The sequence below is a fragment of the Cottoperca gobio genome, chromosome 17 (genome assembly GCF_900634415.1).
Source record: "Cottoperca gobio chromosome 17, fCotGob3.1, whole genome shotgun sequence".
Lineage (NCBI taxonomy): Eukaryota > Metazoa > Chordata > Actinopteri > Perciformes > Bovichtidae > Cottoperca > Cottoperca gobio.
This window is the reverse complement of record NC_041371.1, coordinates 9454684-9474295: the sequence shown is the minus strand read 5'-3', so window position 1 is coordinate 9474295 and position 19612 is coordinate 9454684. Positions and strand designations below refer to the sequence as shown.

General features: G+C 38.8%; 2 protein-coding genes across 3 annotated transcripts; both read left to right on the top strand.

Moving 5' to 3' along the window:
• The first annotated feature begins 1486 nt into the window (after positions 1–1486).
• mcm4 (minichromosome maintenance complex component 4) lies at positions 1487–10020 on the top strand. 2 transcript variants are annotated; one of them, XM_029454279.1, is made up of 17 exons: positions 1487–1623; positions 2612–2689; positions 2828–2986; positions 3321–3484; positions 3622–3723; positions 3810–3905; positions 4167–4262; positions 4564–4702; positions 4916–5136; positions 5281–5401; positions 5805–6064; positions 7122–7487; positions 7595–7722; positions 8013–8220; positions 8340–8568; positions 9004–9137; positions 9482–10020. In XM_029454279.1, exons 1-17 carry the CDS (start codon positions 1524–1526, stop codon positions 9575–9577), a joined length of 2697 nt encoding a protein of 898 aa, XP_029310139.1. In that variant the 5' UTR covers positions 1487–1523; the 3' UTR covers positions 9578–10020. The 2 variants fall into 2 exon arrangements, with proteins under 2 accessions (XP_029310139.1, XP_029310140.1); XM_029454280.1 differs by lacking the exon at positions 1487–1623 and adding an exon at positions 1715–1765.
• A 1282-nt stretch (positions 10021–11302) lies between these two features.
• On the top strand, positions 11303–17266 carry ube2v2 (ubiquitin-conjugating enzyme E2 variant 2). The gene is made up of 4 exons (XM_029454053.1): positions 11303–11458; positions 15087–15235; positions 16136–16261; positions 16405–17266. The coding sequence occupies exons 1-4, from the start codon at positions 11443–11445 to the stop codon at positions 16549–16551; spliced, it is 438 nt and encodes a 145-aa protein (XP_029309913.1). The 5' UTR covers positions 11303–11442; the 3' UTR covers positions 16552–17266.
• The last annotated feature ends 2346 nt before the right edge of the window (positions 17267–19612 follow it).

Sequence of the window (19612 nt, the reverse complement as noted above, 5' to 3'; positions counted from 1 at the left end):
AACATATCTTATATATAAGGACAGTGTCTCTATATACAGAGGTGGTTACTGTGCATATGTTGAGAGTATACAATAAATATAGTCTGCTTACTAGACTAATGTATGACAATGAAGTGTTTGTATATTATATTTATCATCTCATTCCAAGTTATTAACATCATATTAAATGATTTACAAAGTGTTCCCATCTCTGTGTATATATATTTATTACTTACTATTATGCATATACATTTAGTACATTCCTGTTTACATTCAGTTTTGCATATAATAGAGAACCTGATTATAGATAGATAGAGTACTTTATTAATCCCACATTTTATTAATTCTTTATAATAAAACAATAAAACACAGTAAATGTATTTATTTTCCATTTTATTGCACTGACTAATGTTTACAGGACAGGTTGGTCATGCCTTAAGGGACACATGTTCCAGCACTTCTTGGAAATCATCCCATATGATTTCCCCCTCAGGAAGTGTGCTGTACTTTTCCTCTGTCAAAGCCCTGTTTGAAATGTAAACTGCGCCACTCGGTGGTGACTGAATGGACCTGCAGGATGATGTGACCTTTTAACGATTCAAAATAATTCATATATTTTTATCATTTATAATGAATGATGACGATTAAATATATTTAAAGTTGACATTTCCTCAGGCTGCTCATATAGCAACAAAGAGGTGGGTTTAATCTATTTACTCTTTAAAATGTTCCTACTTTGAGTAGATATTTCTCTACTTACTACTACTGCTTTAAACTGATAAAAGGAAAATTGCAAACTCATTTGTCGAAAATAATTCCTTTCAAGCCATACCTCGGACTATATTTGTTAGACCTTTCTTAAAAATGTTTTATTTCCTAGTACAAAATCTCTATATATATATATACTGTATAATATATATATATATATATATATATATATATATATATATATATTTAAATATGTATTAATTGTATTAATAAATACATATAAACAAATATATATATATGTGTATATATATATATATATATATATATATATATATATATATATATATATATATATATATATATGTGTATATATATTATTTGTATGTATATATTTATATGTATATATTTATATATATATATTATTTGACATTATGAAACTCATTGAACAATGTATTATTACTTATTTATTTTTATTTACATATATTTATTAACTTCCAATTCTCAGTTGTCATTTTAATTTAGTATTCGTCATGCTACTGTTTATTTTTCTGTATTTTTGTATTGTGAACTGTTTCAATAAAGAAAAGGAAAAAAAGGGCCATTTATTGTTGGACCAAACTACATCAGCCCAGAGGGTATCCACGAGCATAAGGACACGCGCAGGAAACGCAGATCGTATTTTAGATACAACAAAGAAAATACCTGTAGCTTTATTTATCTTTCACGCAAATAGTTTAATTTGTTAAAATGTTTTATTATGTTTAATTAAAGCCGCAATGAGTGAATCTCAAAATGAACCCCCCTCTGCAGTGAAGAAATTGGCCGGAAAGGAAACGATGATCCTGCCATGCTATTGGTCCAAAGTTCCCCGCGAAAACAACGTCACTCGCAGTTTCGCGCCAGATCTGCAGCACTCGGACGTACACAGAAGAAGAGGTAGGAATAAACTTCATTTGGTTAACTTATTTATCGAGCGATCATGTTGATTGCATCATACTTTCTGTCTTTACACATGTTTGTGTGGTAGTGAATCAACTTGAAAGCTCACTTTAAGTGTCAAATCAGGTGAAACAGCGCAGTAAGTTTCAGCTCATTGTTTCTTCTGCAGCCACATGTGAAATGGTGGAAAGTTATTGTCTGAACCAAAGCCTTCCATAAAAGTATCAAAAGCACAATTAAGTAATTTAACAATAACGTCATACATAAAGAAGTAGCTGTATAGTGTGCTCAAGTATAAAATATGTAAGTAAATTTATTCTGAAGTATTGGAAGTTACAAATTAACATGTGAAGGAAGTCAGTATTTCCAACTTTGACGTATGGTTAAAATGATACTTGATACTTGTTTCATTATACTTTAATGTACTTGTAGCTGTCACTAATATTTCCAATGTTAGTATGCTTTGTGTTCATCTGCAGAGTAAGAGTAGACTGATTTTGAGGTAAAGTAAAAATGGAAACATTAAACCTCAGTACTAGTAAACAAAACCTACAACCAGCATCACATAAATAAGAAAATTAAAGAACAGAATATGACATTTTATTACAATAAAACACAATATTAAGCACTTCTCCACACTTTCACAAATTGCTGATCTTTGTATTTTTCTGCATATTCAGTAGATTTAACTGCAACAGTCACCCTTGTAAAATGTTTTGGCTGCACAAAACAAACTTCAACTCATTTAAAAGTGAGGCTATTATCCTCCCTAGCCTCCAACTGAAAACAAGCGCGATCAAACACACTGTCCTGACTTTCATTCCCGACTTGGCAGGTTTTTGAAATACATCCACAAGGTGTTATGCTAAAAGTCCTACCTGAGAAAGTGCAGTTCTTGTTTTACTTCCTCTACAGAAGTCTGTAAATACTATGACAGCCGTTCTTTTGGCTAAAGTTAATTCACTTGATTCCATTTGATTTTCAGATATCCCAGCAACAATGTCTTCCCCAATGTCGACTCCTGGTGGCCGCAAACGTGGAAGGAACACCAACCCACCCACACGTAAGTCCATGTGTCCTAAATGAAATGAAACTTTTTGTTCAACTGTTCCTTTTTATTTCAACTGATGTACCACTGATCTGTCCACCTGAATGTGTCTGTACTGTTATTAACTTGTCTTGGTGTCTTGTTTATTCTCAGCCAGCAGTGAGGGTCCCACCTCTCCTCCCTCTCAGCGGCGCAGAGGTCAGGACTCCTCCAACGCTGACCTGATGCCAATGCCCACTTCCCCGGCTAACGACGTGCTCAGTCCATCAGCACCTCAGGACACTTCTCTGTTCTCCAGCCCTCGACCCTCAGGTACCAATCACACAGTGTGCCAAATTTGAAAGGAATACTTGACCCACAAAATGCTCATCGTGTGAGAGTTTGTAAACGGATGTTATATTGTTCTGTTGTTTAATGTGGCCCCCCATCAAGACTTTCTCTGTTTTTTTTATTCTTCTTTCACCAAGTTTTCTTCAAGGTAACACAGTGTGAGTAATTGATATTCAAATAGACATGTTGTGGGGGAAGTATTCCTTTTAAGTTTATTTAATGTCTGGTTTTAGCCTCATCCAATGGAAACGCAGGGATGTTTTAATATTCTTTGTTGTGAGACACTTGTGTTAACTCCAGTGTCTCTCTTTAACAGTCCTACCCAATGAAGTGGACATGAGCTCCCCTCTGATGTACGGGACACCCAGCTCCAGGATTGAGGGGACCCCACGCAGTGGAGTGCGTGGCACTCCAGCGAGACAGCGTCCTGATCTGGGGTCAGTCAGGAAGGCTCCACAAGTCGATCTTCAGTCTGAGCCGGTCAGTGGACGAGTCAAGAAAATTATTTAGATTGTATTGCAATTAAATGAGCCAGGATCAGACAATCAGACAATCATGGAACCGTTAAGGATGACAAACTTAAAACCACAGTAAACACTTTTTTATTTTCTTTGCAGCCAAGTGCCGATGGTGCTGTAGCCAGCGAGCAAAATGCAGGCCAGCGGCTTGTGATCTGGGGGACTGATGTCAATGTTGGGACCTGCAAGGAGAAGTTTCAGGTATCATCCTTTACATTTCAGCTATTATAAGATATTTCACATTCTTAATGCAGCAGAGTTAATTATTTGCGTCAATTTTCTTTCAGAGGTTCCTGCAGAGGTTCCTTGACCCAACCTCCACTGAAGATGAGAACGCTGGTCTGGACCTGAATGAGCCTTTATACATGCAGAAGCTGGAAGAGGTAGTGTGCATTTCTTTTAAATTAAATTTAGTTTTTGTGGTACTATTGAGAACAACCTGCACTTTGTTTTAAATCAGACTTGCAGTAGATTCTGTTTTTGAATTAGATTAATTCCTGTGTATTTTCTGGCCATTTTTCCTTTTTTTATTATACAGGAAATGAGAGTGAGAGAGAGAAACGCCCACAAAACATGATTCAATTCTAAACATCACAGGAAATCTCAGATTGCATAATAATAATATTTCTCTTTTTGTCTCGCAGATCAGTGTTGTCGGTGATCCCGTGCTGAATGTGAATTGTCTGCATGTGCAGTCCTTTGATGCAGAACTTTACAGGCAGCTCGTCTGCTACCCACAGGTAATGTCCTATATTTTATAATGACCTCATGTGCTTTACAAATTTAATTTATACAATCTTTATCCAAATATGTTTTTTGCTACTAATTCACCAAAGGTTTTAGTCCTGCACCTTGAAACAACAAACATACTCGTGCCAGAGGAACTGAGGGCACGTATTTGTTCATACAATGTAAAGCATTGACAGGCAACCATGCTTCATGTAACTGATTAATGGGATTACATCCACAGGATGTTGTTAAAGTTTAAATTACACTTAAGCATATTGACGCTAATAAGGGTGTAATTTGTTCCCTTTACAGGAAGTCATCCCAACCTTCGACATGGCGGTCAATGAGCTTTTCTTTGAGCGTTTCCCAGACTCCATCTTGGAGTTCCAGATCCAAGTCCGCCCTTACAACGCCCTGAAAACTAGAAACATGAGGAACCTGAACCCAGAAGGTGTGTGTGTGTGTGTGTGTGTGTGTGTGTGTGTGTGTGTGTGTGTGTGTGTGTGTGTGTGTGTGTGTGTGAAGTCACATCACACTTTATAAGGACTACCATACCATGATATTTCGAGTGGGATTTTTGTGAATGTTGTTCCGTGCTTTGATAAAATGTGAGGTATCAGGTCCAGGCTAAAGCGTCTGTGTGCCTTATGTGTTGCCTCCACAGACATCGATCAGCTGATCACTATCAGCGGCATGGTGATCCGCACCTCGCAGCTCATCCCCGAGATGCAGGAGGCTTTCTTCCAGTGCCAGGTGTGCGCCTTCAGCACCCGTGTGGAGGTGGATCGCGGGCGCATTGCTGAGCCGGCTGTGTGCCGCCACTGCAACACCACCCACAGCCTGGCGCTCGTTCACAATCGCTCAGTATTTTCAGACAAACAGATGGTGAGAGTTCGACAGGGTTGCTAAAGGGGCAGATTGCTTTCAGTCAGCGACACCTAATCTCAGAATTAGTTGAGTGTTAATTAGTGACGTGTTGCCGTTGAGGTCATGACATCTGTTCATGCATTGATCTTGTTTTTGCAACAGGTCAAAATTCAAGAGTCTCCTGATGACATGCCGGCTGGCCAGACGCCCCACACAACTATTGTCTACGCTCACAATGACCTGGTTGATAAAGTGCAGCCAGGAGACCGCATAAACATCACCGGTAAGATTTCCTTAATCTCTACCGCGAGGGCCGCAACTAATGAGTATTTTCATTATCGATTCATCTGCCTGTTGTTTGTGTTTTATCGTTTGGCCTTTTTAAAATGACACACAATAGTCAGAATTGATCTTCCCATTATTCCAGAGCTGAAATTTAAAGACAAATTGCTTATGTCCAACCAACTGCCCCAAACCCAGAAATGTTTAGAGATTGGTGATTTTTAAAGTGATGAGAATGAGACGCACATTTTTGCTTGAAACAATTGATTATATTAAAAATAGTTACACATTACATTTCTGCCAATAGATACGTAATCTCTAATAACGTCTATAAAATGTGAGAAATTGCTTCATATGTCTCGTCAGTCATAGACATACTAACAGCTTCCCAAATGTTCCTGCAGGTGTCTACAGAGCGGTCCCCATGCGCGCAAACCCACGCCAGAGCAACGTGAAGTCGGTGTACAAGACTCACATCGACGCCATCCACTTCCGTAAGACAGACGAGAAGCGCCTGCACGGTTTGGACGAGGACTCTGAACAGAAGCTCTTCACCGAAGACCGAGTTCAGACGCTGAAGGAGCTGGCAGCCAAGCCAGACGTCTACGAACGCCTCGCCTCAGCCCTCGCACCAAGCATCTATGAACATGAGGACATCAAAAAGGTGTGCAAGTGTGAATGGATGCAAGCCAACACATGAGTGTTTCCTGCACAAGCAACCAGTAAAAAGAGTAACATGATACTGAGCATACTGGGACACTTGATATAACTGAGCCATCGTTAACAAAATCTGCTACGACCAGTCGAACAGTGTTTTATAAGGTCACTCGAAATAATATTATTAGTCACACCTGTGCGTCCTGCTGTGGCAAGTCAAATTTAAGGTTGAGTAGAAATCTAGTCAATGAGGCATACACCTAAATTAAGATGATGCCATAAAGGCGTTAACATAAGTATAATGATGTATCTCTAATACCATCATGTTAATGGTCACAGAAAAGGCTTCAGGCCCTCTTGACGCAGAGCAAGGAGAAAAAGTGAAACTAGTTTTATTAAGTGGGTGGAAATCATCAATTATCATCATTATATTTCATGAGGTGAAAAAACCTTTTTAATCTGTTATCTGACATTATTAAGGATTTCCAATTTGTCCATTTCCCCAAGACAGTTTAGAAAAATATCCACAAGCCAATTTTAAAAAAGTGTATATTAGTTGTGCTGTCAAATCCAGACGTAATTTGATAAATTAATTATAAAAAATAACTCTTATCATATTATTTTATGTTTGTTAATTGCTGCATGCTGAATAACGCTACCTGTATTGCCAAACGACCCGACTGTCAGGGGTTCAGACACATTGGAAATAAAACAATATATTGATTTCTAATGCCCCATTTTGATATTCCTATTCTATCATGTAGTAATGTGCCACAATAATGACATGTTTGGGAGTTAAAATATCTTCATTTGGGGACTTTTCTAAGCAAATATTGACATATGATAAGATTCAAAATGTCCGATTGCTACCCAGAGAATTATGTGCACATGTATATATTCATCCACCTTAATGGATTGACAGCCCTAATAATAAGATAAAAACAATTAAAACCAAATCCCAGCTGGTGTCTATTCCAATCACAGTTATTGGTAACTCTAGATTAAATAGATGCTTCATGATATAGATTTTATTTAGTATTTATTTCCCTCTCTGTTGGTTCCAGGGCATTTTGCTGCAGCTGTTTGGCGGCAGTCGTAAGGACTTCAGTCAGACCGGCCGGGGCAACTTCCGTGCAGATGTGAACATCCTGCTCTGCGGAGACCCCGGCACCAGTAAGTCCCAGCTGCTGCAGTACGTCTTCAACCTGGTGCCCCGTGGCCAGTACACGTCGGGGAAGGGCTCCAGCGCTGTGGGTCTCACCGCCTACGTGATGAAGGACCCGGAGACCAGGCAGCTGGTCCTGCAGACCGGAGCTCTGGTGCTGAGCGACAACGGCATCTGCTGCATCGACGAGTTCGACAAGATGAGTGACGGCACGCGCTCTGTGCTGCATGAGGTCATGGAGCAGCAGACCCTCTCCATTGCCAAGGTGTGTTTGACAAATCTTCTGGCAGATGAGACTGAAAACTCAAACATGTTTTTATTAAGTTACAAAATGAAGTTCTCACTCTCTTTTTCCTTTTTGTCTGTCTGCAGGCTGGAATTATTTGTCAACTGAATGCCCGTACCTCCGTGTTGGCCGCTGCTAACCCTATTGAATCTCAGTGGAACCCCAAAAAAACCACGATTGAGAACATCCAGCTGCCTCACACACTGCTGTCCAGGTTAGTACTGTTAGTCAGCACGATCACACTGACATCTGGAGGGTTCTGACTGCTTTTTAAGAAAATGTAAGCACTTTTTACGCACGCTCCAGCTACTTTAACCAAAGATCTCCAGACTCTCTAAGCCTTAAATCTCAATTATAAAAGGTTTACAGAAAGTATACCCACAGCAATCAATGTATAGTGTCACTTTGTTTATTTTACCAGCTGTTCATGGAGACAAGCAATTATCAAGGAGTTAATTCGAAGCCTATTCCTAAACTTCATCATGTTGTTGTTTTTTCCATCAGATTCGACCTAATCTTCCTGATGCTGGATCCCCAAGACGAGGCTTACGACCGCAGGCTGGCCCACCACTTGGTGTCGCTGTACTACCAGAGCGAGGAGCAGATTGAGGAAGAGTTCCTCGACATGGCTATGTTGAGGGACTACATTGCATATGCACGAACATACATCAATCCAAGGCTGAGTGAGGAAGCCAGCCAGGCTCTAATTGAGGTTTGTTTTCTCTTAAGATGCATTACGTTGAATATTTGCAGAACGGTTTGCCTAATAACAGTCGAGTAATATTAATTAGACATCAGGCCTCAACTGACCTTGTAAATGTTTCTCCTCAGGCCTATGTAGACATGAGGAAGGTAGGCAGTGGACGGGGGATGGTGTCCGCCTACCCCAGACAGCTGGAGTCCCTGATCCGCTTGGCAGAGGCCCACGCCAAGGTCCGCTTCTCTGAGAAGGTGGAGACCATCGACGTGGAGGAGGCCAAGCGGCTGCACAGAGAGGCCCTCAAACAGTCGGCCACTGACCCCAGAACAGGATTTGTCGACATCTCTATTCTCACAACAGGTATGCAACACAGGGCCTTGTGAATTTTAAGTGTTTTGTATGCATTTGAAATAATAATAATAATAATAGCAAAAACCTATGGTGGTGATGTGTGACATGATTTGGGGAGAGATATTGCTAATGGAGAGACACAATCTTGCTAATATCAAATACTGAAAACTGTATTGATTGTTTTTATGTGAATTGATAATCAATTTGTCTTTTTTGCTCAAAAGAATAATTAGAAAAGCTAAGACTAACTGGTTCCGGCTTCTCAAATGCGACAATGTTCTGCTTTTCCTCGTCTAATGGGATCGAAAACTGAATGGTTGTCATTTTGAACTGTTGGTTGACCGAAAGAAGCAATTTGAACTAAACTGCAGATAATTCGACAATGCAAGTAATCATTAGTTGCAGCCTGACGGTGTATTTGAGTGTATTAATTTGTGATTCCAGGTATGAGTGCCACTGCCCGCAAGCGCAAGGAGGAGATCGCCCAAGCTCTGAAGAAACTGATCCAAACCAAAGGAAAGACACCAGCCATGAAATACCAGCAGCTGCTTGATGAACTCAGAAGACAGTCTGAAACTGTAAATACTTTTTTATTTTGCTTTTCGTTGTACCACCGTTTGAACTCCAATTCAGAAACATTTTTACCAAATTTCTTTTTCAACTCCTGAGATGATACAAAAACACTGTGAGAACAGCGTGTTCGTGTTTCTAATTCGGTCGAACGAGAAGAGAGGTCTTTAATTTCTAGTCCGAGACATTGATGTAAGAAACAGGAATACATCGTTTGATATTGGCCAGCCAGTTTACAATGTTGGGAATTAAATTACATGAAAAGCTATGACATCATTTTGTGATTAACTTTTCTACAAAGTAATAAATGTACATCGTCAATTGAATTGTGTCTCTGTGACTTTGTTTTCAGGCGATCACCAAGGAGCTGTTTGACGAGGGGCTCCGAGCCCTGGCTGACGAGGATTACTTAACTGTTACTGGAAAGACCGTTCGTCTCCTCGCCTAAGATACACCCTGCAATTATGTACAGTCCTTAATTTTAAATGCTATCCCGTGGCAACCTCTTTTCATGTACTGTAAAAAATATTATGTATAATTGAACTACCATGTCTTCTGGTCATATTAGATGTTTGAATATCCTGCAATTTAGAGACATGATTCAGAATAACCACATGACTCATTCAAACTTTGGTGTCCTGAGGAAAAGAAGCAATTGATAAGAGTTGATATTTAAAAGTGCTTGTATTTCATTAGTTTGTTACCTGTTTTCAAGTAATGCTCTTGCTGTTTTTGTGTTCACTGGTTAAAAGCTCTTTTGTTCCAACTTGTACATTGTAATGACTAAGTGTCAAGTCAGTCACTTATTTCCACAGAGATGAATTGTTCTTGTAGCTTGCATTGACTACCTGTTAATAGAGGAAAAAATAAAAATAATGCTCACTAAAAAATGCTTGGAAAGTTTTTTTCCCCAATAGTGGTAAGTTGAATTAAATTCCAGTGTTCCCATTATGTTTCCCCCTGAGTGTTTTAAAGGTTATAATCAAAGGAATATGCACTCTGGCTGTATAATATATTGTATTATGTTCTGCACCAGGTAGTTTCAGCTCTTCATTGAAGCTATGATGTACCATTTTATCAAATGGAGTTATTTTAGATATCTTGTCTCATTGTATACACATTTCAAATGAAGTTTAAATAAGTGTATATCGAGATATCAATGAAAACTGTCTTTCCAGTAAATATGAGTGTGTAGGTTTAAGGAGGATAACCTCAATAGGTTTTTAGCTGTAGGTGGATGAACAAATTTACCCAGCGAAAAACACTGAATGTTTGACCTTGGGGAAAACGCATTGCTGAGAACATAAAATCCTATGAAAGTTCTCCTTAATGGGTCATATCAAGATATTGAGCTGAGGAACATGGGACCCTGGGGCTTACAACACTTGGCTAGGAACATAATATGCTCCTGTTGCAACATGAGTTGAACTGATAAACCAGTGGGGTTGAAGTCTTTATTTAAGCAAGACACTGAATTAATGAGTATGAGAAGGCAGGGTTTACTTCCAAAGCCTTGTTAAACCTTTTCAACTGTTCCTCTGGGGACTTACTCTTTAATGGTATTTGTTTTAGTAAAATAGTTTCTATTCTGTCACCAGCACTTGGTTTCATTTGAACATTATGTTGCAATAGCAATCTGTGACCAAGCAAATAAGACTAACCCCCTAACCCTTGTCCATGCTCTTTGGAAGTAGATGATGTTGTGCTAGAAATCCCTACTCTGTTTTGTAGTTGTGTGGGATTTATCAATCTATGTTTTATGCTATCCATTCACTGGGGCTAGTGTACGCTAATAAGCAATAATGTGCAGCAGTTAGCTAACAATAATGGGGTCACGGTCATTCCTATGTTCCCAGGGTTCAATGTTTAACAGATTTATATCACACATAATGAAAAAGGGTGCTATCATCCCAAATTCTACAAAGTTGCTCTTTCAGGGTCCTGTTCCCCAGATTTATATGGGACAAAATGGTAATATGAAAAAGGGTCCTATGTTCCCAGACTCTGGAACATCTCATCAAACCAAAAATCATCAAATTCCTAAAGAAATAGGTAAAATAGGAACACAGATTTGAAGCCTTGTTACTAGATATTTATGAAATTTGAAACTGGTCAAATTGGACCCGAACACAATGGTTCAAAAAGTCTAAAAGTTAGATCAAATTGCTAGTGGTATACTTGCTGTAAACAGTGAACTGTGTGTAGACCGGGTGGGGTGTGAACACAGCAGTGTGCAGTGCCGTGATCTGCCGGTTTTAACGGCTGTGGTGGTGATGTCACAGTTCTGTGTACTTCTGGACTCGGCTGAAGAAGATGGCGAACGCCGCAGGTTTGTGTGCCTTCAAACTAAACATATACAGCGACACAAAGTGTAGGCGAAGCCGCGACCCGCGCTGACATTTCAGCCCCAAAACGTGGCAACTTGCTCACTTAATTAATGTTTTCAAAACTGGCTCTGAATTGTAACGTATTCGTTATTATCGCCTCTCGGTAAGGCAATGCTCTTCACGGGAGCCATCTATGTCATGGAGCTACTGTGTCGCGAGCGAATAGCTTGCCCCGTGAGTTGGCTAAAATAGCTCAAGGAGTGAAAAATAAGCGTCAGTATTGCAAGTATTGACTTTAATGTGTCACTAAGAAATGCCCATAGACGTATAATACGATGTTAAAGTCTAATGGGGTGTGTAAATGGCATTAGTATGAGGATTGTAAACAACCGCAGACAGTACTAGCTAGCTAAGCTATTTTAGCACCTACTAGAATATTCCAACACCGCGAGGCAGCGAGTGTCGATTCCGTTGTGCCAGGATAGCTAGTTATATGATCAGAATAAACGTATTATTATTATTATTATTATTATCATATGTATTTACTGCCCAAGCTCAAGTATTTTGTGTGAAACTAGAAATTCAGATGCAATCATTTTACAGTGACAAATATTGTGCGGGGATTTTTGATGGCTTCTCTGTGACACACCTCACATTGCAACACCGTTACATTTTAATGAAGGAACCATCCCCGCTGCTGCTTTGATCAGCACTTCACCTGCTAACGTTATTGTCAAATTATATCAGGTTTACTCTTTAACTTTAAGAATATATACAGAAAACATATCGGTGTATTTTGCATTAGGTAGATGTTTGCAACGATTAGGCGGGGAAGTGTAGAAACGCACCAGATTGTTAAAACGCTACGCTGTAGTTAGCACGCTTTGTTTCAGCAAGTAGTCGGAGCCCAGGCTTGCTTTCAGCGATCAGCAGGAAGCGTGGTTGTCAAACTTACAACAATAAAGTATTTTACAGAATCACAGAAAAACTCAATAATATTAATACGATAAAATTTTTTTTAACTTAGTTTCCTCTGGTTCCGTTTAGTCACACGACAAACAGATATAATCACAAACGGGTTAATCGAGAAGTAACTTCATAATCGAAACTACCTTAGGAGAAGTGGACGCGACCTGCTGATTAATTTTTAACCTAGCAAGGTTGAAGTTACTAGTGACATGAGTGAAAATGAAGAACAGGCAATGGGACGCCAAAAAACAATTAGGCCTATAGCTCTTGAAGGAGAGGATATTGTATTTTAGAATAAATTGAATAATTAATTTGACCTACACCTCATGCTTTTATTATAATCAGTAGTGCTAATATACTTAACGTAGACCAAATGTTTGAATAACAGCATTGTATTCCTATTAATGACAATATTGAGGACCAAAAAAGAGCAGGAAAGGCCATGATGAAAATAAAACTATGCAGTATGAATATACATGAGAGGCACAAACTAAGGCTGATCCTAACGATACTGATTTAATTCGGTCTTTTATCAAGTAGGATGGGAGTAGCCTCTACAAATAACATATTAACTGATGCATACTAGATCAGCAACTTGATTCTATCAGGTATTCATTTCCTCGAAATGTGCAGCTACTTGTCTTTGAATCTTATACCAATATAGATATTGGAAATTAAAAAAAGTCTGAGTATAACGCATTACAAAAACATTTCTCATAAGGATCCCTTACATTTGGTTATTAAAGAGATATGACCAAGACCAAGTACTAAGTTGGCTTTTTACAGTTTGAGAAACATAACACTAAGAGCAAATTATAATAATAAACTGGAAAATGTAATTATTATTATTATCTTCTAGAGCTGAAACTCAATGATTATTCAATTTACCAAAAATTAATTAATTTTGATTAACTAAACACCATTTTTCGAGCAAAAATGGGGAACATTTGAGGGTTCCAGCTTCTCAAATGTGTTGATTTACTGCTTTTCCTTTTGTCTTACATCCCATCAAACCGATTAATCTTTAGGTTTCGTACAAAATGTTTATTTGATGACGTTGTTTTGGGTTCTAGGAAATGTGTACGTCTTAACACCTTTTTTATAGGCCAAACAAGATTGCTTTCCCCCTACTAAACTCCTTCCCCCATCTCATGACTCTGCTAGTTTTAACTGCTCCCTGTTCTGGTTAGTCTTCTGTTTGCATCTTGTGTGTGTACGAATTTGTATATATGTCTGTTTTATACTTGTATGGAATGTTTCTAAAATTGTAAATAATCTTTGTGTATCTAGAACAGTGCTTTATAAATTAAATGTATTATTATTATTATTATTATTATTATTATTATTATTATTATTATTATACAAATGATAACATAATCGGAAGGCTAATGATCTGGTTATGAATGTTAGTTGTAAGTCTAATGCATTTATGCACTGCCGTTTCATGTTACTTAGCAGCTGACATACACTGATACCAGTAACGCTGAGGTGAGCTAAAATTAGCCGCTAACATTGGTGCCTTCACCAGTGTTTGCATATTCAAGAAAATGTGAGCACCATTTAAGAGTCAATCCTTCATTGTGGCCACTGCACTCCAGATGTGAAATATTGATTTTAAAAAGTGGTTTGTGAAGGCTCACTTTGATGAATGTTGTCTGACATTGAAGGAGGTGAAATCAACGGTTCGATGACCAAAGGGAACATTTGAATGTTTTCACCGTGTCCTCTGCCTCAGCCACAGGGCCTCCTTTTTTAAAACGCTCTTTTCACTTTCCCTTTTGTGAATTTGTCTACAAGGTCATGATTATGAATAGCATTAGTTTTACTCAATCTTCAGCAACATCAGATATCTTAAATAAATGTCTTGTGAACAAGGTATCAAATTAGATGGTAGCAGGTAGACCAGGATGTGCTGTGTGCGTATAGCGCACCAAACTATTGAGTCGTTTCTTGTAATCAGTCCCGTCTTGCACATGTTTTGTTCATGTCATCTTAGGATGATGAATGTGTATCTGCATTAGTTTTCATGAAAGGATGACAGTTGGCGCAACAACAGTGACAAAACACTTTCATAATGATGTTGCAGTCATATTTCAGCGGGAAAACTGAATTTAAAACTTTTTTTACAATTAGAGCTGAAACTAATGATTTGTTTTTTTTATTGTTTTGTCTGACCAACAGTCTAAATATCAAAAATACTTAATATACAAAGATATAACGAAGACAAAAATCTCTTGAGTCTAAGAAGCAGGAAGCAGAATTTTGAAAGTATTTCCTTGATATTTGAATGGAACAATTAATCGATTATTAAAGTAGTTGCAGAATTTTCTGGCGATCAATTTATTGTTTTAATTCTATTTACTATATTGATTCTTCTGCAAAATATTTTGTAGATTAATCAATTAACCTTTTGGTCTATAGAACGTGTGCCTGTCAGTTTTCTGAAGCGACTTTTCAAATTGCTTGTTTTGTCCAAGCAACAGTCCACTCAAGCTCACTGGATGTCTATGTTACAGAGGAATAAGCTACACTATACCAGGTTTTGGCAACACGGATGATTTGGTTGGTTTTGGTATTTTTGAGGAATTTGCAAACAGAAGAAAGATATAATATCAGACACCTCCTCTTAAAATCTGTGTAATTCTGTTTTTGTTATTTTAGGAGTTAAAGTTCCACGCAATTTTCGCTTGTTGGAGGAGCTTGAAGAAGGGCAGAAGGGCGAAGGTGATGGCACAGTCAGCTGGGGCCTCGAGGATGACGAAGACATGACTCTCACACGGTGGACAGGCATGATCATTGGACCGGCAAGAGTAAGCAGAGCAAACTCACCATGTGGACTGTCATTCCAATGTACATACTGTCAACTATTTTACATGCTGGGGCAGCAACATATATCGTTTCAGCATCAACATTGCGATGTGCAAATGTGCATTAGTCGCATGGCAAGACAGACACTACCCTTCTTCATTCACATTTAAAGCAACATGCATTATTAATCATGACATGTTAGATCAGGGGTGTCAAACTCATTTTAGATCAGGGGCCACATGCAGCACAATTTGATCTCAAGTGGGCCGGACCAGTAAAATCACAGCATAATGACCTATGAATAACGACAACTCCAAATATTTCCCTTCGTTTTAGTGCCTCATCTTATCATTTACACATGTGCATCACAACTTACAGATCACAGTGTATCTACAAATGCACAAAACATTTCGTCACAGGTATCTGGAACAGTAGTTTACTTTATGATCAAGACAAATCATTTTTACACTTTGCAAAGTCATCCCGCGGGCCGGATTGGACCCTCTGGCGGGCCGGTTTTGGCCCCCGGGCCGCATGTTTGACACCCCTGTGTTAGATCATTGACTGTAGCCTGGATTGAGAATTATATGAATACAATGGTGTCATGGCAAGTCGACCAGTGTATTCATTTACCTAATTTACCAATCCAAAATCACTTCAGCGCTCACCTGCTTTTGTGTTTGGTGTGTTGAAATGAATTGTATAGTAATAAAGTTCAAGAAAAGTTGATTCACACAAAACAAAATAATAAAATAATTTCCAAATAGACAAGACATCAAGACATCTGGTGGAAATTCCTGTATTTTTTCATATCACCATTTATATTGCAGAAATGTTTTGTCCAATATCGTGCAGACCTACCAATGTAAATCTGTTTTTTAATTTTTGTTTTTGTTTTTCAGACCAATTATGAGAACAGGATATACAGTCTGAAAGTGGAATGTGGATCAAGATACCCAGACATTTCCCCCAATGTTAGATTTGTAACAAAAATTAGCATGAATGGGATAAATAATTCCAACGGCTTGGTAAGTGTCATCAGAAATCTGACAAGGTTATGTATGAGTGTTGCTCCGTCTTATCATTTGTCGATCTCAGAAATTGTTTCACTCACTCACTTTCAGCCGCTCTGTCACAATGACTGATTTTGTGTTTTGGTCTCATCTCACAGGTGGATTCCCGTAGCATACCCGTTTTAGCAAAATGGCAGAATTCTTATAGCATTAAAATTGTTCTTCAAGAGTTAAGGCGTCTAATGCTGTCCAAAGAAAATGTGAAGCTTCCACAACCACCAGAAGGACAAACCTACAGCACTTAATCGTAATGGATTGTTTCGACCCTCTGTCTTAAACCTTACTCTCTTAGAAATATCGTGTAAAATCATCAAGAAGCTCACTTCACACATCAACAATATCATCTGCAAGAGCAAGATTGGACTTTCTTAATACATAGCTCATTCAAAAAGAAAATGTCCCTGCAATTAAGCACTGAATAGATAGATTAAAATACTACAAGACCACAGTTATCTGCCTTTAATAAACTTACTTTGAAAAAATGACCTACGTTTGACATGTTCCAGCTTGAGTGGGTTTGAAGAGGGAAGCATGACGCCACGCAAAGGCTGTACCAGAGTCCCAATAGTTTTAAGTCCAAATGGCTGATCACTGAAGTAAACAGCAAGAAGTGTGTATGATGGCATGTTCTGTAACTAAAACCTAGTCGAAGAGAAGCCACATTTTTGAGTTTGTTAGTCAAATTTAGCAGGTTTGTTAAAATATCATGCAGATGGCTAAATATTGAACTGTGGCTGTAGTTTAAAAGTAGTGTCACAAGGTAAGAAGGATTTTTTTTTTTATAAATATATATATATATCTGTATTTGACACGATACCAATATGTTTCTGTTCTGCAGCTCTTTGACATGTAACAGACGTTGAAGCCTGTTCTGTTTTGAAACCCCTGCATTTAACTTCTTGTGAAAATGGCAGGTGTAACTTGTGATTTTCTGACATTAAAATCACTGTCGAAAAACAATCCCAAGGTTGAAGTTTTATTTGACTCCCCAGCTGCACCAACATTTGCCAGTTTCCCCACAAGAGGGCCTCAGATGACAAGTTGATGTTTGAGTCGTACATCACGTTGTGAGTAAGCTCTCGCCCTGTCGGGGACATGTAATGGAAACCAGGTTAATGAAACTGCTGGGTGACACCACGCGGCAGATGTATGATATGTGACTGGTGCTTATTAGAATAATACAATCAAAATGCCATTAATTATACCCTGCAGTTCTCATTTAGTGGCATATTTATTAGATTAACAACCCTGTTTCATAACGATTTGATGGTCCATCCAAACCTCGTTAGGATGTATTTTCTTGTTTTTAGACCGTGCACAGTGTTTGGTGCTAGAGATCTAGTGTGGCGGTGAGAAGCAAGGGTACTGTTCCCTCTGACAATGTGACCTTTTGTTGCTTTTCAGTGGTTTGATTATTCAAAGTTTAATTCACCAAATTGGCATTTAAAGGTGAGTCACTGCAGATGATGTAGTCTTCTGTCTTCAGTACACTGTTTACTCTAGTTGTGTATTGCTAAACATTAAGTTGCTGAAGCATCTTTTAAATGAAACTATTTTTTAAACCCTATTTACCAGGAAACTTGAGCAAGACCACATTCTCTTTTCCAGTGGCAGAGTAGATGGTCTGTGAGGGAAGGTTAATCGTGTATTTTGTGGGATTTCTGTCAATTTACATTCCCATTATCCACTGGCAACAGACAACTGATTTAGAAGGATTAGTATCTGATGGTCCAGCCACAAAACATTAATGTGCCATCAGTCAAATCATTGGCTTGACATTATTTTCTTCTACCCAGAGCTTGTGATATTGTCCCATATATTGTCAATACCTTTTTATGATGGATGTTGAGTTTTGAAAGCCTCTCTGTAAGCAAGTACAACTCCAACCTCAAAAGCATTCAAGGCTTCAAGACGGTCTGTCTGTGTGACATCTAAAAATGATGAAGTGTGGCGGCTTCCACATTCGACCCGTGTGACCTCCCAGGCCATAAATCTTCCTCGCTGCAGCAGAGCCTGACTCCGGGCAGCTTGTCTTGTCTCGGGGTTGGGATGAGCACACTTCTGTCTGCCACGTTGACTCCGCACCTAACACTTGTCACTGCAGCATGGGAAGAGCTCGGCGTTGCTGATGATTTAAAAAAAAATGCCCCCTGTAATTTGTTACTGGGGTCACATTCTGTGTATTTAATCTCAAGGCAGCTGACTTGCATAAAGATGAATCAAACCACAAAGGCATCTTGACTCAGTGTGTTTTACTTTATATGAATATAAACCATACATTTGCATGAGAAAAGCAACGCATAAACAAAAAACATGCTTGGATTGTGAATTTGTGCAGCATTTGCATATCAAAAGTCAACATTTTTAACTACATTACAAAGCCACATTTGCATAGGGTGAGCTTTGATGTGTCTGGTTGCACTGGAATGCTTGGCTGCTTCTCATGTACGTCAGCTCAGAGCTCTGTCCCCTAGAGGGCGCTCTACACTCATGGATGTCATTGGCAGGCTCTCTGAAGGGGTTCTGTTTAGAGGACATGACTTGCCTGAAAAGGCAGCCACTGTGATGCTTCCAGGCTCCATTTGTGTTTGCTGCCATTATTCCTTTAGAAAAGTGATGTGTTTTGCAGTTTGCTGTAGGGAACTACAGCCCGGCTGTATGTAGGCGACTGTTCCAAAGACTCTTAGCTGGAGTCCTTGTGTGTCCTTATGGGCCTTTTGTGCTTGTGCACATTGCTAGATTACTAAACCAGCGTTTATACAATGAAGCTATTAGATATGAGTGCAAGCAAGATTTCTTATTTCAAACTGTGTGCATGTGGGAGTGAGATGAGTCAGTGTTTGCTGCGGAGGATGACCTCAGTCTGAGTGAGATGAGATTTGACTTTCTGGATGTGACGGTTAGTATATGGGCTCTAGCTTCCATCTGCTACTGTATATACTCTCCTTGCTTGCTTGTTGTTCTGTTTATTTTTTCCCCCTCACTCTTCTCGGAAGTCATGAATATGAAATCAGAAGTGGCTTGTATTGCAGCCAGTTCACTCAGAAGTACAGTCATCCCAACATATAAAAGACACCGCCTCAGGTTACACAGGTTTATTCCTTTATTCAACACATGTATTTCCAGAGCACACTTCTCTGAACTTTTTTTTATTTTTTTAAAATCTCATTTGAATTGAAGTAGGAAGTCCTTCCATTACTATTTAACCTCAGACTAATCAGAATTTCAAACTCATGCACCTGCACAAAGGCACCAGCTGAAGCCGCAGTGGGAGCACACTGAGCCTATTACACTTGTACCACTCGG